Genomic DNA, 20,000 nt, shown 5'->3' with positions numbered 1-20,000 from the left:
TGATATGGAGAGAAAGTATCCCCTTCTCATTTGAGGGCAAACCAGTAGGATGGAGTGCGGAGAAGCTCACAACCACTCAGCTGGTTCGTGATGCCATTCTAAACAGTGTGGTCATTTGACTTCAGAACCACATGAGAATAGTCACCAATATTGCAATATTAAAATCCACTGGTTCTCTAACCTGGCTCTGTGCTCATTTATCAAGTCGATTCATATTTATCAAGTGCCCGTTCAGTACCATTTTATTTGGTATGGGGATAGAGCAGGAAACAACACAAAGTCACTATTTTCATGGATATTGACATTAAACAAATGCATCTTATTAGATGGTGTTAAATTCTATGGAAAAATAAAGCAAGGGAAGGGGGTTGGAGGCTTGTTGTTTTAGGCATGGTGGGTACCGTGGCTGCTCTTTGGAGGTGTTATTGGAGCAGAGAACTGGATCTAGGGAAGGATTAAACTCTGTGACTGTGGGGTGGGGGAGGGGGTGTTCCAAGCAGGGAGGAGGTCAGGACAAGCTGGGAACTTTTTTAACATGCGTATGCTTGGACTGGATTTAATTGGCCTAGTTTGGAACCTAGGAATCTGTTTTTTTATAAAGCTCTCCGGAACATTCTGAGAAGGCTAACTGGGGAACTACGCTTAAAATCCATTCAAATGGCCGGGCACAGTGGCTCACGCCTGTAATCCCAGCACTTTCGGAGGCTGAGGCGGGCAGATCACCTGAGGTCAGGAGTTCAAGACCAGCCTGGGCAACATGGTGAAACCCCATCTCTACTAAAAATACAAAAATTAGCTAGGTGTTGTGGCGCATGCTTGCAATCCCAGCTACTCAGGAGGCTGAGGCAGGAGAATCGCTTGAACCTGGGAGCTAGAGGTTTCAGTAAGCCAAGATCACGCCACTGCAGTCCAGCTTTGGCAACAGAATGAGACTGTGTCTTAAAACAAAACAAAAAAAATCCATTCAAATGATGAGTCATTCCAAGATCTGTGTGAGGAAAAAGTTTTTATGGTGAGTAAAAACCATAATCTAGGTAAAAAGAATTGATGGCAGAGAGAAATGAATAGAGAGAAATTGAAAGGAAATCCTGAAGAGTCCAGCTCTGAGCTCAGTGAGAGGAGGTGGGTGCCCCATGCGGGTTCCTGCCCTTCCCCTGCCTTATCCCCTTTGCTCTCAGTGCACCAGTGTGAGGCTGATGGCGGTTCCCAGGCAGGTCACCAAGACCATCCTGTGTCTTGTTGCTGTCTCCTCCCCTCAGCACCCCTCTCACATGGCTTCCAGCAGGACAAATCCTGTAGGAAGAGTGCCTTGGTGTTAGCCTGTATAGCTCATGGAGCTGTATGGAGGGCAGCTCACCTGTAGTCCCCTGGCACCCACTCCACACCCTACTACCTGCTGACGGGCTTCCTTGGGTTTCCGTCTGAGACCTCTGGTCGTGTCTCAGACATCTGTCGAAATGCTCTTCTTCCATGTAGATGGAATTCTTGGATGGCAGGAACTGTGAGATAGGGGTTGGTATTTTCCCACCCACAAAAGTGGGCTGTAAAAGGCTTGTGTGAGACAAGGCCATCTGTTGATGGAAACATTAACTGCAAATTGATATTTCATTTAAGTTGAATGGGTACTAAAAAGATCCTTTTATTTTTTATTTTTATGTATTTATTTCAAGATGGGGTCTCACTCTGTTGCCCAGGCTAAAGTGCAGTGGCATGATCACAGCTCACTGCAGCCTCAACCTCCTGGGCTCAAGCGATCCTCCCACCTCAGTCTCTTAAGTAGCTAGGGCCACAGGTGTGCAAACCACCCTAGTTGGCTAATTTTTTTAAATTTTATTTTATTTTCAGAGAGGAGTGCTCACTCTGTTGTCCAGGCTGGTCTCAAACTCCTGGGATCAAGTGATTCTCCCACCTCAGCCTCCAAAAGTGTTGGGATTGTAGGTGTGAGCCACCATGCCAAAAGTTTTGTTTTTTAGAGAAACTTTACATTCACAGCAAAACTGAGAGGAAGGTACAAATATATCCCCTGTACCCCCCATCTCTACCCATGCACAGCCTCCCCCATGATCAGTATCCCACACGAGGGTGGTATACATTTGTTACAATTCCTGAACCTATATTGGCACATTGTTGTTACTCAAAGATCGTAGTTGACATCAGGGTTCGCTCTTGGTGTTGTGCCTTCTGTGGGTTTGGGCAAATGTGTCATGACTTGGATCCACTATTACGGTATCACCCAGAGTAGTTTCACTGCCCTAAAAATCCTCTTCCCTGAAGTTCTATTTCTGATGTGCTTTCAGGAGCTCCTGAAGACAAAAAAGCAGTTGGAGGGCATCTGTGAAACAAATTCCCCACAGGAATGTGAATTATTAGTTTGGCATAAGCAGGTAAATGAAGAGGCTACACAGGCCCCTCTTCAAATATCTCAGAGTCCATTCCTGGTAGCTACACAATCCAAGGTGACGTGATGACGTGATTCATTTGAAATTATGAGTAATGCCCATGAATCACCCCCAAATTTCTGCAAATCTCGACTTCGTGAACATTACATTCTCTTGCGTTCTATTTAAATATGTTTCCTTGCTTTTATTGGAGACAAGCTTTTACATCAGAGGGGAAGAAAAGTCACTTAGACTTATTCTCTATCGCTGTTATGTCAAACCCCACTCAGTCACATCTAAAATGATTCTTGGAAGACAATGACCAGGCCTATTACCTGGGTGGTTTTTTGTGACATTTAGACACACTGAACTTTTCCAGCAATTTGGAAGCAAGAAGAGGACTGTAAGTACCCAGTGGATGACTTTGGCTCAATTTTAATTACTTACAAGTTGTAGACCCCTTTCATGGATGTAAAACTTTGAATAATACCAACTTCTTTATTAGCTAGTAGCCAACGACTTTTCTTAAGTCCTTTTTTCCATATTGTCAAAAAAAAGTAAAATGAATATTGTTTCACTTTCTGCTCTACTATAATAGAACAGAAAATTGTTTTAAAAAGTTTGGCCAAAGGATGGGTGCTTGGGAGAAAAATAAACTTAGACCACATGATGTGCAAGAAGTATATTATAAATCCTCAAGTACTGATTGATTTGGCCAGAGTTAAGCCTCTAGGACTCACTAGGGTAGGTCTCAGGGCTGAGTCTCTGCAGTAATTCTATGTAGCTGCTTTCAGCAGCTCAGTCAAGAAATGTTCAGGGATGGAAGAGATTGCAAATCACGTTAATCTCTTCTGTTTACAGATCAGCAGACGGGGCAGAAAGGGGAAATGTCTTGCCCTAGAAACAGAAAACTGGAAACAGTGTGACATGCATGGTATTTATATTTGAACACCTGAGATCCATTTTTATAATGCTTTCAATTGTTTCTAATTTTTAAGGGTGTTATAAAATTGTCAAGGTGATATTTTAAGATTGCTGCATTTTCTAGGAGAGTTTGTAAATCGACATCATGTAATAATAAAAAAGAATATTATGACTTCCAACAAATTTACATATGTGATCCTGTAGCCTCCTGAGGTGGGGACAGAGAACATAGAAAAGGCCTATTGATTTATAGGCTCACTCAAGGAAAAAATGATCAGTTACAACCCTTTAGCTTAGCTCTTTTTAAATGATTATTATTCATTACTCATTGAGTACAGTCCATTGACTTCTCAGTTATATGTGGCAGAGATAAAAACAGCGCAAGATGAGAAAATTCTAGATAAAAAAGGGAAATCTAAGGTGAAAATGTTTTGGTAGGTATTAGATAAATGAAAGTATATGGAAGGAAAGAAATGCAAAACAGAATGGAATAAAACTAAAGATATATAGAGATTTAAGTTGGGAAGTTGGGGGAAAAGTGAAGACAGTAAGGGAGAAAAAGACAAGTTTGTGTAGTTACTAAATTAGAAAGGAATGGTAACTGTCCGAGAAATGCGGGAGGGAAGTGGCTGTGAATGGCAGAAGGCTGTGGAGCAAGACTGCTTCCTGATAGATTTGAGTGATGCTTACGTTCCAAGACTGGAAGGGAGGCCCTTTTAGAGGCCCTGATTTCCAACTTTCACTTCATTCTTGGCAGACAGATAGATGATCATCCAGCCTGATGCTACTAAGATGTCATGTGCAGGCTGGTGATGGTCTGCACATTGTTACCTGTCCATGATCATAGAAGCACAAGAGTTTAGAAACTGTTTCAGAAGTTTAACAGAGTAATTTATGTCTGTTGGATGTATCTACAAATTAAGTCATTATATTTTACAAGATACTTATCTGGGATTAATTGGAAATACAAAATACATAGCACAGATAATTGAAGAAGCACCTGTTAACCCGTTGCTACTCAAAGAGTGGTCTGGAGACTGACAGAATCCACATCACCCAAGAGCTCATTAGAAAGACAAGCACTCAGGCCGCATTGCCAACCTTCTGAATCAGAAAAACCTTTTTTTGAAAAGTTCCCAGTTGAATTGTATGAGCATTAAAGTTTGAGAAGCACTGGGCCTTAATCCTTTCAGTGTTGTACAGATACAGTTATTAAATGTTCTTCCTTGTTTTTGATCTAGTTCAGCTTTGTTGTACCTGAGGTCATCAGAAAAAATCATATGTGACAGCACTTCACATTTAAAGACTTGAGTATTTAAAGATCACTGTCAGCTTCAAGTTTATTGTACATGTGATCATCGAGCATCATCTTCACTTTGTAAACTGCTGGGCTAGGTTATCAGCATACAGTGATAAAGAGGGCTCCAGCCTCAAGGAACTTGGAGTTTAGTAAAGGAAATACAGAAATATCATAATGTAGGCAAGAACTTGATCATCCCATAATATGTCATAATAAAGTTATTGATAAAGTGCTGGGGAAATTTATAACAGGAATCTGTTTTTACCTACAAAGAGGTAAGGGCAGAGGTGCAGCCTATGGCAGGATGGAGTGATCTAGGAAAAATCTGTAGAACAGCTAGCATTAGAACTGATCTTTCAAAGACGGGTAGGAATTGGGCAGGCACAAATGGTATTGGGGTAGGTTGAGGGCAGGATAGGATGCTGGGAACGTGTCAGGGGCAGATGTAAGGATGTGAATTTAAACCATAATTAAAGTTTTGAGGCTTAACCTTCAGATGTTTGGAGACTTTAAGTGTACAGTAATTCATTTTTTCATGGGCTTTGGAAAGGATCACATTTTATGGAAGTCTGAAATGGTCCATGCTCATATTTCAGGAAGTCTCTTTTTCTGTTCTCTTAGCCATTGTGTATCCTCTGCCACCTGCTGCGAAAAACCTGTATTCTTTATATTTGTTCGTTTCTTTGTTTTAAATAGAGATGAGGTCTCGCTCTGTTGCCCAGAATGGTCTTGAACTCCTGGGCTCAAGCAGTCCTCTCACCTCAGCCTTACAAAGTGCCTAGATGACAGGCATGAGCCACTGTGCCCAGCCAAAACCTGTACTGTTTAAAAATGATCCTCTTTCATTATGGAAGCATATGACAGTAGAATAATCCTTAAAAAAATTAATGATAATAAAACCCATCCAGTCACATGAGTCAAAAATAAAAGAAAACAATAAAAGGGCTCCTTGTCCAACACACACCTCATACAGGCAGGTGCCCCTCTGGGACGAAGCTTCCAGGGGAAGGATCAGGCAGCAATATTTGCAGTTTTACAGCCTCCACTGGTGATACCCAGGCAAACAGGGTCTGGAGTGGACCTCCAGCAAACTCCAACAGACCTGCAGCTGAGGAGCCTCTCTGTTAGAAGGAAAGCTAACAAACAGAAAGGAATAGCATCAACATCAACAAAAAGGATATCCACACCAAAACCCTATCCATAGGTTACCAACATCAAAGACCAAAGGTAGATAAAACCATAAAGATGGGGAGAAACCAGAGCAGAAAGGCTGAAAATTCTTTGGAGGAGAAGAGGACACCTCTTTGTAAACTGCTGGGCTAGGTTATCAGCATACAGTGATAAAGAGGGCTCCAGCCTCAAGGAACTTGGAGTTTAGTAAAGGAAATACAGAAATATCATAATGTAGGCCAGAACTTGATCATCCCATAATATGTCATAATAAAGTTATTGATAAAGTGTTGGGGAAATTTATAACAGGAATCTATTTTTGGAGGAGAAGAGGACACCTCTTCTCCTCCAAAGGAATACAACTCCTTGCCAGCAAGGGAACAAAACTGGACGGAGAATGAGTTTGACAAGTTAATAGAAGTAGGCTTCAGAAGGTCAGTAATAACAAACTTCTCTGAGCTAAAGGAACATGTTCTAACCCATCGCAAGGAATCGAAAAACCTTCAAAAAAGGTTAGACGAATGGCTAAGTAGAATAACCAGTGTAGAGAAGACCTTAAATGACCTGATGGAGCTGAAAATCACAATATGAGAACTTCATGAAGCATACACAAACTTCAGTAGCTGATTCGATCAAGTGGAAGAAAGGATATCAGTGATTGAAGATCAAATTAATGAAACCAAGAAGACAAGATTAGAGAAAAAAAGAGTGAAAAGAAATGAACAAAGCCTTCAAGAAATATGGGACTATGTGAAATGACCAAATCTACGTTTGATTGGTGTACCTGAAAGTGATGGGGAGAATGGAACCTAGTTGGAAAACACTCTTCAGGATATTATCCAGGAGAACTTCCCCAACCTAGCAAGGCAGGCCAACATTCAAATTTAGGAAATAAAGAGAACGCCACAAAGATACTCCTTGAGAAGAGCAACCCCAAGACACATGATTGTCAGATTGACCAAGGTTGAAATGAAGGAAAAAATGTTAAGGGCAGCCAGAGAGAAAGGTCGGGTTACCCACAAAGGGAAACCATCAGACTAACAGTGGATGTCTCTGCAGAAACCCTACAAGCCAGAAGAGAGTGGGGCCAAAATTCAACATTCTTAAAGAAAAGAATTTTCAAGCCAGAATTTCATATCCAGCCAAACTAAGCTTCATAAGTGAAGGAGAAATAAAATCCTTTATAGACAAGCAAATGCTGAGAGATTTTGTCACCACCAGGCCTGCCTTACAAGAGCTCCTGAAGGAAGCATTAAACATGGATAGGAACAACCGGTACCATCCACTGCAAAAACATGCCAAGTTGTAAAGACCATCGATGCTATGAAGTAACTGCATCAATTAACAGGTGAAATAAGCAGCTAGCATCATAATGACAGGATCAAATTCGCACATAACAATATTAACCTTAAATGTAAATGGGCTAAATACCCCAATTGAAAGACACAGATTGGCAAATTGGATAAAGAGTCAAGACCCATGAGTGTGCTGTATTCTGGAGACCTATCTCACGTGCAAAGACACACATAGGCTCAAAATAAAGGGATAGAGGAAGATCTACCAAGCAAATGGAAAGCAGAAAAAGTAGGGGTTGCAGTCCTGGTCTCTGATAAAACAGACTTGAAACCAACAAAGATCAGAAGAGACAAAGAATGCCATTACCTAATGGTAAAGGGATCAATTCCACAAGAAGAGCTAACTATCCTAAATATATATGCACCCAATACAGGAGCACCCAGATTCATAAAGCAAGTTCTTAGATACCTACAAAGAGACTTACACTCCCACACACTAATAATGGGAGATTTTAACACCCCACTGTCAATATTAGACAGATCAACGAGACAGAAAATTAACAAGGGTATGCAGGACTTGAACTCAGCTCTGGACCAAGCAGACCAAATAGACATCTACAGAACTCTCCACCCCAAATCAACAGAATATACATTCTCAGCATGACATTGCACTTATTCTAAAATTGACCACATAATTGGAAGTAAAGCACCCGTTGGCAAATGTAAAAGAACAGAAATCACAACAAGCTGTCTGAGACCACACTGCAATCAAATTAGAATTTAGGATTAAGAATCTCACTCAAAACCACACAACTACATGGAAACTAAACAACCTGCTCCTGAATGATTACTGGGTACAAAACGAAATGAAGGCAGAAATAAAGATGTTCTTTGAAACCAATGAGAACCAAGGCACAACGTACCAGAATCTTTGGGACACATTTCAAGCAGTATGTAGAGGGAAATTTATAGCACCAAATGCCCACAAGAGAAAGCAGGAGAGATCTAAAATCGACACCCTACCATCACAATTAAGGGAACTAGAGAAGCAAGAGCAAACATATTCAAAAGCTAGCAGAAGACAAGAAATAACTAAGATCAGAGCAGAACTGAAGGAGACAGAGACACAACCCTTCAAAAAATCAGTGAATCCAGGAACTGGTTTTTTGAAAAGTTCAACAAAATGGTCAGACTGCTAGCAAGACTAATAAAGAAGAAAAGAGAGAAGAATCAAGTAGACGCAATAAAAAATGATAAAGGGGATATCACCACCAATCGCACAGAAATGCAAACTACCATCAGAGAATACTATAAATACCTCTACAGAAATAAACTAGAACATCTAGAAGAAATGGATAAATTCCTGGACACACACACCCTCCCAAAGCTAAACCAGGAAGAAGTTGAGTCTCTGAATAGACCAATAATATGTTCTGAAATTGAGGCAATAATTAATAGCCTACCAACCAAAAAAAAGTCCAGGACCAGACGGATTCACAGCTGAGTTCTGCCAGAGGTATAACGAGGAGCTGGTACCATTCCTTCTGAAACTATTCCAATCAATAGAAAAAGAGGGAATCCTCACTAACTCATTTTATGAGGCCAGCATCATCCTGATACCAAAGCCTGGGAGAGACACAACAAAAAAAGAATTTTAGGCCAATATCCCTGATGAACATCGATGCAAAAATCCTCAATAAAGTACTGGCAAGCCGAATCCAGCAGCACATCAGAAAGCTTATCCACCACGATCAAGTTGGCTTCATCCCTGGGATGCAAGGCTGGTTCAACATATGCAAATCAATAAACGTAATCCATCACATAAAGAGAACCAGCGACAAAAACCACATGATTATCTCAACAGATGTAGAAAAGGCCTTTGACAAAATTCAGCGGCCTTTCATGGTAAAAACTCTCAATAAACTAGGTATTGATGGAACATATCTCAACATAATAAGACCTATTTACAACAAACCCAGAGCCAATATCATACTGAATGGGCAAAAATTGGAAGTATTCTTTTTGGAAACTGACACAAGACAAGGATGCCCTCTCTCACCACTCCTATTCAACATAGTATTGGAAGTTCTGGCCAGGGCAATCAGGCAAGAGAATGCAATAAAGGGTATTGAAATCGGAAGAGAGGAAGTCAAATTGCCTCTATTTGCGGGTGACATGATTGTATATTTAGAAAACCCCATCGTCTCAGCCCAAAATCTCCTTAAGCTGATAAGCAACTGCAGCAAAGTCTCAGGATACAAAATGAATGTGCAAAGTCGCAAGCATTCCTATACACTAATAACAGACAATAGCCAAATCATGAGTGAACTCCCATTCACAATTGCTACTAAGAGAATAAAATACCTAGGAATCCAACTTACAAGGGATGTGAAGGACCTCTTCAAGGGAACTACAAATCACTGCTCAAGGAAATAAGAGAGGACACAAACAATGGAGAAACATTCCATGCTCATGGTTAGGAAGAATCAATATTGTGAAAATGGCCTTACTGCCCGAAGTAATTTATAGATTCAATGCTATCCCCATCAAGCTACCACTGACTTTCTTCACAGAATTGTAAAAAACTACTTTAAACTTCATATGGAACCAAAAAAGAGCCCGCATAGCCGAGACAACCCTGGGCAAGAAGAACAAAGAGCAAAATGAGGAGGCATCACGCTACCTGACTTCAAACTTTACTACAAGGCTGCAGTAACCAAAACAGCATGGTACTGGTACCAAACAGATATATAGACCAATAGAACGGAACGGAGGCCTCAGAAATAACACCACACATCTACCACCATCTGAAGTTTGACAAACCTGACACACACAAGCAATGGGGAAAAGATTCCCTATTTAATAAATCGTGCTGGGAAAACTGGCTAGCCATATGCAGAAAACTGAAACTGGACCTTCTTACATCTTATACAAAAATCAACTCAAGATGGATCAAAGACTTAAACGTAAGACCTAGGACCATAAAAATCCTGGAATAAAACCTAGGCAATACCATTCAAGGCAAAGGCATGGGCAAAGACTTCATGTCTAAAACACCAAAAGCAATGGCAAAAAAGCGAAAAATGACAAATGGGATCTAATTAAAGAACTTCTGCACAGCAAAAGAAACTACCCTCAGAGTGAACAGGCAACCTGCAGAATGGGAGAAAATTTTTGCAATCTATCCATCTGACAAAGGGCTAATATCCAGAATCTACAAAGAACTTAAACAAATTTACAAAAAAAAAGCAAACAACCCCATCAAAAAATGGGCAAAGGATATGAACAGTCACTTCTCAAAAGAAGACATTCATGCAGCCAACAGACATGAAAAAATGCTCGTCATAAAACTGGTCCTTAGAGAAATGCAAATCAAAACCACAGTGAGATACCATCTCACACCAGTTAGAATGGCGATCATTAAAAAGTCAGGAAACAACAGATGCTGGATCAGTTGTGGAAAAATAAGAACACTTTTACACTGTTGGTGGGAGTGTAAATTAGTTCAACCATTGTGGAAGATAGTGTGGCGATTCCTCAGGGATCTAGAACTAGCAATACCATTTGACCCAGCAATCCCATTATTGGGCATATACCCAAAGGATTGTAAATCATTCTACTATAAAGACACATGCACACGTATTTTTGGTGCGGTACTGTTTACAACTGCAAAGACTTGGAACCAACCCAAATGTCCATCAATGATAGACTAAGAAAATGTAGCACATATACACCATGGAATACTATGCATCCATAAAAAAGGATGAGTTCATGTCTTTTGCAGGGACATGGATGAAGCTGGAAACCATCATTATCAGCAAACTATCGCAAGATCAGAAAACCAAACAATGCATGTTCTCACTCATAAGTGGAAGTTGAACAATGAGAACACATGGACACAGGGAGGGGAACATCACACACTGGGACCTGTTGGGGGTGGCGGCCTACGGGAGGGATAACATTAGGAGAAATATCTAATGTAGGTGATGGGTTAATGGGTTCAGCAAACCACCATGGCACATGTATACCTATGTAACAAAATTGCACGTTCTGCACATGTAACCCAGAGCTTAAAGTATAATAATAATTTGAAAAAGGGGGCTTCTTGTAGTCTTTTCCCTGATAGCCTAGTTTCCCCCATCCTACCACTGTCTGCAAGACACATGCAAGTTTTCCACAGACAGGAGTTCTGGGGATGGTTTCAGGGTATAACTGTTCCACCTCAGATCATCAGGCATTAGATTCTCACAAGGAACGTGCAACCTAGATCCTTCACATGCCCAGTTCACAATAGGGTTTGTGTTCCTATGAGAATCTAATGCCACATACGCAAGCAAGTACACCTGGCTCTTGGTTGAACCTGGGTTACTTTAAAGTAAGAACTCTAATTCTATCCTGAAGCTCCTCTATCTGAACATGGTTTGGAGATACCTCCTCTAAATTTTTTAGTGGCTGTTAGTGTCTGTCTGGGTCTAGTCAGGAGAGAGAAACCACAGAGCAGTTTGAACAAAGAAAATTTAATATAAAGAATTATTAACTACAACAGGAGATTGGAGTAATGAGGGATTGGCCAGTAAGAAGTAAAGAAAACTCTAAAAAATACAGGAATAGATATATGGAGCATCTGCTACCCCAGAGCTGACTTATTAGGACACACCCATGGCTCACTGCATGGCAGAAAAGCCACATTGTGGAACTTGCTGGAAATCTGTCTTCTAAGGCACTGGTCCATGGCCTTAGGCCTGGACCACACAGTGGGAGGTGAGGCCCTGGTGATGGGGCTTTCCTGCCTGAGCTCCACCTCCTGTCAGATCAGCGGTGTCATTAGATTCTCATAGGAGCACGAACCCTATTGTGAACTGGGCATGTGAGGGATCTAGGTTGCATGTTCCTTGTGAGAATCTAATGCCTGATGATCTGAGGTGGAACAGTTTCATCCTGAAACTATCCCCAGAACTCCCATCTGTGGAAAAATTGTCTTCCATGAAACCAGTCTCTGGTACCAAAAAGGTTGGGGACTACTGCTCTAAGATGCCTGAGAAAGCTATTCATGGGAAGGTACTTGAAGGAGGCTCTGGAGAAAACTTCAGGGTGTGGTTGCATCTGTGCACTTTGGGAGCCTGGTCCTGGGAGAGAAGACTGCCTGGCAGGAGGCAGGTCTCTTCACCAGAACCAGCAAGCAAAACTCTCACCTCCTCCAGTGTCTCTCCAGTGCCTTTAACTGAAGCTTAACATCATGCCATTTGACAAAGGAAAATGATTTAAAAGGATCAGATCCGTTTTTCCAAAGCAAGCAAAAAAGGGTGAATTTGGAGCTGAGAGGTTATATATGTTGATAACCAGCGCAGTGACTGAGAAGTACAAATAGTCATGACATCCTAAGTGAAGACATGTCTGCTGCCAAAAAGATTATATGATGCATTTCATAGCCAGATATTTTGGTATTTTATTCTTACACTGTTTTCTCTCTTGATGGAGAATTGACTCATATTCTTTCCTTCACTTTTAGTAAAAGCATCAGGCAAATAAATACACCTAGAGGACAGCCAGTGGCAATGAAGTACCTTTTAAGTAAAACCATTAGTTCACTGGAGACTGTATGGGCAGGAATAGTAGATAGGAAATACAGGGAGGAAAGAAAGTTGTCTAAATATCCTCTGTATACTGTCATACACATTATATATTTGATGTTAAAGATCTACAGGGGCCTTCTACTGTCACCAGAATGGACTGCCTTCCTTCTGCTGGTACATAGCTGTCATTCCGGGATCATTGTTCACCATTATTCTGCATTCCTTTCCCTTCCTTCCTGTTTGGATTGCATCTTGTTAGTATCCAGAATCTTCCACTTTCTTGATACATTCCTTTGTTTTGTTGGGGCACATTTTCTAACAGCATCCCAAGAAAGGTTGCATGAGAAGTAAATTGTTTTGTGACTTCATGTAGCTGAAAATGTCTTCGTTCCCTCCTGCCACTTGGTTGATAGCTTGGCTAGTTATAAAAATCTAGGTCTGAAATAATTTTCTTCCAGAATTTTAAAGTAATTTCTTCTTTGTTATTTAACTTTCATTTACAAGTATTAAGCCATTCTGATTCTTGATCCTTTCCATATAGCCTGTTTTTCTTTCTGAAAGCTTATAAGACTTTTTTCTTTATTTCTCATATCCTGAATTATTATTATGATGTGTTCTGGAGTGGGTCTATTTTCATCTGTTGTTGAGAGTACTTACTTAATAGTCTTATCTTTTTTGGTGGGGGGACATTACTTTTTTTCAGATGTTGAACCTTCTGGACTGATCTTCCATTTTCTTAACTTATCTCTCCTATTTTCTTTTTTAAAAAATTATTTAAAAAAATTAAAAAAAAAATAGAGGTGGGGTGTCGCTGTGTTGCCCAGTCTGGTCTCGAACACCTGGGCTCAAGCAGTCCTTCCAAAGCACTGGGGTTATAGGCATGAGCCATGTGCTTAGCCATCTCTCATATTTTCTGCCTTTGTCTTTTTGTTCTCTTTTCTAGGAGATTTCCTCAGCTTTTTATCTTGACCCTATATTTAAAAAAAATTTTTTTTTCAATCATTAACATTTTTTGCTGGCTTATGAATGTTTCTTTTTATATCATCATACTCTTGTTTTATGTACACAATATGCTGTCTTTTCCCTCTGGAAGATTAAGATGAATTTTTCTTTTTTCCCTGAACTTTTCATTTTACCACAATCTTTACTTCCTTTAAGTTACCTCTTTTCTTATCAGTTTTGTTCCTGTCTTTTATCTTTGTTAAATATCTAATGAGTCCTGTTTGCTCTATTTTTAAGAGCAGTGCTCTAAAACAGTTTCTTAACCAATGTGCCAAAAAAACACATTGCAAATGTGTGAAGATACTGATTGGTGTCAGTCTTCAGAGTAGCTGAGCAGCATCTCCAGAGGCTGGGGGCCCTGTCCAGCCGTGAGCCTACAGGCCGCCTCTATTTAGCCCAGAGTAATACTGCGTTTTCTGTGTGTGATGTGACGTGAGAAAGTTTTAGAAATACTGCTTCAAAATGTGCACGAAGCTCAGAGCCGTATAGGTTAGACTTGTTGAACACAGGTTTCGCTGTTGTGTGGTCAAACTGAGCCATTTTCTTAGGGCAGATTGATGTCCGTGCCCTTGGGTCTGTACCCTTGGGCTGATCAAGTCCTCCAGAAGAGTCTTTGTTTCTTGCTTGGAAGATACGTTCTGGCTTTCAGTATTTTAGGAGCAGAGTTGAGAGAAGAAGACTAATGGTCCAGCATTCAGTATGTAAACATTGTGTTAACCCTCTCAGTTACAATACACCTACCCTCAAATGTGCCTGGTTCTACCCTGTCCAGAGACCCTCAGTTGTATACTCCTCAAAATATAAGTCATTTATCTTCCACTGAGCTCTACAGGGAAGATGTGTATCCACATGGAGGGAGAATCCGGAAATTCAATTATTTCCTAAGACTTTGTTAACAGTTCTGTTTTTAGCTTATCTTTTACCCCCTGCCCCACCCCGACCTTGTCCGCACCTACCCTGTACTACCAGTTCCCAGAGCCTTTGGGGAGTTTTCAGTCCAGTTCAGGTTGAGTCTCGGCTTTGCTTACTGCTAAAATGGGATTAAGCTTCCTCAGATACGCCAAGTCAGTTACCCTTGTGTGTTTGCTAGCGTATGAAATTTCATTGACTGGGTGTGGTGGCTCATGCCTATAATCACAGCACTGTGGGAGGCTGAGGTGGCAGATCAGTTTAGGAGTTCGAAACCAGCCCGGGCAAGATGGTGAAACCCAGTCTCTACAAAAAGTACAAAATTGAGCTGAGTGTTGTGGCGTGTGCCTGTAGTCCCAGCTACTTGGGGGGCTGAGGCAGGAGAATCACTTGAACCCAGGAGGAGGAGGTTGCAGTGAGCTGTGATTGTGCCACTGCACTCCAGACTTGGTGACAGAGTGAGACCGTGTCTCAAAAACAAAAATAAAAGAAATTTTGTTAATATTTCCTGTTCTCTTTGTATTCAGTCTACCAACAGTCTGATTCTTTGTTGACTTTGTTGTAGCAGTCTGAATGCAAATAATGAGTTTAAATATTTGTTTCTAAGAAGTTCTGCCTGTAACTCACTATTTGGATTACCAGTATTTGAAGGTGTGCTTTTCTTTTCTTAGAAAACATGGTTATTAGGTAGCAGGTAACACAGTGTCAATCCTGAGATTTAACAGAATTATAATTCATACCAACAGCATGTTTCAAAGCTATTTTTAAATTTCACTTGAATTTTTTTTAAAACCTTAAATTTTCTTAGTAAAAAATATCGGGAATATCTAGATTTAAGTTCTTAAAAGGAAAAGCATTGACTGAAAAATTGTTCTTCAAATTCTTCATCAGTTTGTTTATTTTTTTTTTTAAGTTTTTAAAAAGGCTCTTTTTTAAAAAGTTTTTTAAAAGGCACCTTTTAAAAAGCTAATGTCTGTTAAATGATTAGTATCACAAATATGTAAAGAACTCCTACGCCTCAATATGAGAAGGACAATTAGTGAAAAATGAACGAGAGACATGAACAAATGTTTTGCAAAAGGGGAAACATGTGGCCACAAACATACAAAGAGATGTTAAGCACCTGGGTAGTAAGAGAATGCAGATGACAACCACAGTGAGATACCATATTTCTCTTATTCAGTTGAGAAAATTTAAGAAGTGTGACAGATTCAAATGTTGTAGAGTTTATGAGTCCACAGATGCCCTTACACATACATAGTATATGAGGCTATAAACAGCACCACCTACCATGGAGAATAAGTTAGCATAATTCTACTCCCAGGAGCAGACCCAAGGGAAATTTTTATTTATTTATTTTTAATTTATTTTTATTTTATTTTATTTTATTTTTTTGAGGCAGAGTCTCGCTCTGTCACCTAGGCTGGAGTGCAGTGGCATTATCTCTGCTTACTGCAACCTGCATCTCTCAGGTTAGAGCTATTTTTGTGCCTCAGCCTCCTGCATTGCTGGGATTACAGGCGTATGCCACCACCACACCCAGTCGATGTTTGCATTTTTAGTAGAGATGGGGTTTCACCATGTTGGCCAGGCTGGCCTCGAACTCCTGGCCTCAAGTGAGCCACCTACCTCAGCCTCCCAAAGTGCTGGGATTACAGGCGTGAGCCACTGCACCCAGCCAAAAAATTCTTTAACGTAGTACAAAAGAGTCATATGCAGTAATAGTCGTAGCATCACAGTTCACAATATTGAAAACCTGGAGACAACCCCAGATGCCCATCGACAGGAAAATGGGATATTGCACAGCAGAAAGAACAAAAGAACCAGTGTGATATACACACCTCTATAAAATTTAAGTCATTTTTATAAAACAATAATGCAAAATGGATGATTAATTATAAAGCAACTTAAAATTTAAAATATATATTTCATGGATGCAGTAATAAAGCAAGGAAAAAGTGAGCGTAGGATTTGGGATAATGGTTACTTCAGATGGTGGAAGCAGAGGAATGGATTGGTGGGGAAGACCATCTGGTTAGAAGCGGGCTATTGACAAGGTCTTAGCTTTTGTTTTGGATGGCAGGTTTGTGGAGTCCTTGTTACATTATTGAAGATTAATTAGCTAATTCAATACGTTAGAAAACAAGCCTAAAGGAACTGGGATTTCCAAGGTGAAATACAGATTCATGGTCATGTGGATCTTAGTTCTTTGGTCATCTGTTTTGTTTTTTTTTTTAAGAAGTAACATTTGGGATCCTGGGACCAATGTTTTGTAGTTGAAAGTTATAAAAATACATAGACCTAAAGTTAACGAACTAAATTTTCTAGGTGGGGATTCATATACTGATAAGATTCTTATACATTATGAGTTTTGAGTACATAAATATTTATAGCTATTTCTGTTCTTTCATAGAAATTTTACATTTTTTTCCCTTTCTTAGGACAAAGTTAAACTATAATCCTCCAAAAGATGATGGATCAACTTATAAGATTGAACTTGAAGGGATATCGGTAATGGTTATGAGAGAGATCCTGGATTACATCTTCAGTGGGCAGGTATGATGAGAAACAAAGGAAGGAAGACCTAAGTAAAGGCTTCTCAAGCTCAGGGTGAGGGTCTCCTTTCATGCATTATATGACAAAGTAGCACTGTCATCTTCATCTTCTCTCACTGTGTGCATTGACTGACATCTCCTACTGGTAATGGCACCCCATGTGTGTTCTTCCATGGCTCTGCTCCTAGAGAAGCAGACGAAGTAAGATCTTAGACCCAAATCCCAGTTTGTTGCTGCCATTCTGAGCCCCACCTTCTCATATGAGATATTAAAGAACATAGGATGCTGCCCTGACTGCTGTCTTTTTGGTTTTTGCTTTGGAATCCCGATTCCAGTCTTGCTTTGTGTCCATACGACTGGGGATACAAAACTTGTTTTGTCTCCACAGCATGGAAATGGGAACTTCCTGGGACATTGTGGATTATTTGGTAGATACAGAGAGTTCCTTGTAGATCATTCCCAGAGAAAGAGAACTGACAGAAATGACAAGCACCTTATTCATGATGCCTTGGTCCTGTTGCCTCAGTAGTACCCACATCCCTGCCCCACCCTCATTCTCTCTTGCTGATGTCGGTTTCCTCTCCATGTCCACTTGAACTTCTGGAGACTTTGTGATACCCAGGGAGGTAAATGATAAGTGATCAGACTTCTTTCTTTTCCTTTGCCCTCCTCCAACTACCCATTCCCCATGGTGTGATTTCAAGCAAAGCATGAGGACACAAGAAAAATCTTCCATATGAATCAGGGCTAGTTTTTTGTTTTGTTTTGTTTTGTTTTGTTTTAACAGAAGGAAGAGGTCAGTACATCTTACCTTTGGCTGTGTGAGAATGCATTTCATCTTTATTCTCTCTGAGATCTTGTTCCCTACTCCCTCCTTTATTTCTTCTTCATCCCTCTTGTTTTCCTTTCTGTAGGGGCTGTTTCTCTTATCTATTTTCTAAGTATTCTGAATGTATTGCTTTCTTTGTCTAAACATATTCATCCTGTCCAGTGTTAAACGCAGTGATTCTCATCCTTTTTGAAGGTTTTGGTTTGATTTCATGCTTTCTCTCTTCTCTCAACACTAGGGGGTGGGTGTGTACATGTATGATTGTTAAAAGTAAATGAATTTAAGTTAATATGGGGACAGCCCAGAGATACTCTGTAGCATCACAAAACCAGGGCTAAGACCAATCTCTGGTCTAACTTGTAAAGTCAATCCAGCAGCAGTTATTAGTATAACGAGTTATAAGCCAGTAAGAGCCTATTCATGTTCAGGCTTGGATTTGAAAGTTGAAACATTATTTACAGATTGACTTCTGTGATTTGTTCCCAATTTAAATTTAAAACGATAGTTGGAATATAAGTTATAACAAACTCCTGAATTGGCAGTTTTGTTTTATTGAAATGCAGTTGAGTGTTTTTTTCACGTGCCTATATTTGAAGAGTCTACAGCTGCCTGCTGTCTTGTGGCTAAATGTAATGTCATATAAATGGAACATTTTCCCCTACTTGTGGCTTACTCACCATACTACTTTCCACATTTTTGTTGCTCAGTGTCTAAGACGATTGGCAATTATATTTTTTAAAAAATCTGGTACAAAAAGTGTAAAATGTAAAAATGTTTCTTGCTGTACTCTTCATGAAGTTTCCCTTGCATTTGCGAATGTGGGTGAAGTTCCCATGCTTTGGGGTCGTCCACTTAGGACTGTGGCAATATTTTAGAGAACTGTTTCTTTCCTGATGCTTTGGAGCACTGTGAAGTGGGTGGAGAAAGAAGCATTAGTCAGAAAATTGAAGAAAATTAAGGAAAAGTAGATGTTCACAATGAGGAAAAAAAAACACCCTTGTATTAGGGATTTATTCCAGAAAGTAGTTTTGAGACCTAAGTGTATCTGTCTGTGAACCAAATTGCACTGCGTACAGTGTTTTGGGATGCAGAATGAGGCTTCCGAAACACTGGAAACCCCTCTCCCTTCAAGGGGTTAGCATTCAGGTTGGCATGCCATTTAGCAGAATAGTGAACTTCATAGGTTGGGAAGCAAGATTTTCATCAGTTCTCATGCTGGTACTTAATCATGTTGACTTTACCATAGAATGCAGAACTTTCCGTTTCCCAAGGATTTGAGTCATTAAGGTTTTTCTCTGAATTACAGAAGTGAGCAACATGGACACTTCACCCTAGAAGGGTTATTGGTGGTTGACATTGGTACAGCAAGGGCAGAGCTGGGAAAAGTTAACCAAGCACACAATTGCTTATGTTGGTGCCTTCCAACTCTTGGAAAAAAAAAAAAAATGCTGGGTTAAACCATATGAAATTGCCAATATTCAATTATCTTTGATCTAAAATAAATGGAAATTTCATGTGGCCCAAACTAATAGATTAGTGGTTTGGGTTTTAAATGTACATCTTCAAATATAAGATAATTACGCTACTTTTTTAGATCAGGCTAAATGAAGATACAATCCAAGATGTTGTTCAGGCAGCTGACCTGCTACTACTGACGGACCTTAAAACCCTGTGCTGTGAGTTTTTGGAAGGCTGCATTGCTGCTGAGAACTGTATCGGTATCCGTGACTTTGCACTACATTACTGCCTCCATCACGTTCATTACCTTGCCACAGAATACCTGGAAACTCATTTCCGAGACGTCAGCAGCACGGAAGAATTCTTAGAGCTGAGTCCTCAAAAGCTTAAAGAAGTGATTTCTCTTGAGAAGTTAAACGTTGGCAATGAAAGATACGTCTTTGAAGCAGTAATTCGATGGATAGCACATGATACAGAAATAAGAAAGGTACCTGTCATTTATAACATGGTCAAATTTGCCTTTTTATTTCTTTTTAATTCAAATTATGATTGTTTTATTTTTCTTCTTCAACGTGAAAGACTTACGAAGCAGCAATCTAAAAGATAC

General features: G+C 40.0%; 1 protein-coding gene across 1 annotated transcript in view; it reads left to right on the top strand.

Moving 5' to 3' along the window:
- GAN (gigaxonin) overlaps window positions 1-20,000 on the top strand; it is a 49,790-nt gene that overhangs the window by 19,655 nt on the left and 10,135 nt on the right. Inside the window, exons 2-3 of the mRNA XM_032156343.2 lie at window positions 16,993-17,107; window positions 19,530-19,880. Of these exons, the coding sequence (XP_032012234.1) occupies window positions 16,993-17,107; window positions 19,530-19,880 (466 nt within the window). The remainder of the gene's footprint in view (window positions 1-16,992; window positions 17,108-19,529; window positions 19,881-20,000) is intronic.

The sequence above is a fragment of the Hylobates moloch genome, unplaced genomic scaffold (assembly GCF_009828535.3).
Source record: "Hylobates moloch isolate HMO894 unplaced genomic scaffold, HMol_V3 SCAFFOLD_6, whole genome shotgun sequence".
Classification (NCBI taxonomy): Eukaryota; Metazoa; Chordata; class Mammalia; order Primates; family Hylobatidae; genus Hylobates; species Hylobates moloch.
This window is presented reverse-complemented; position numbering and strand designations above follow the sequence as displayed.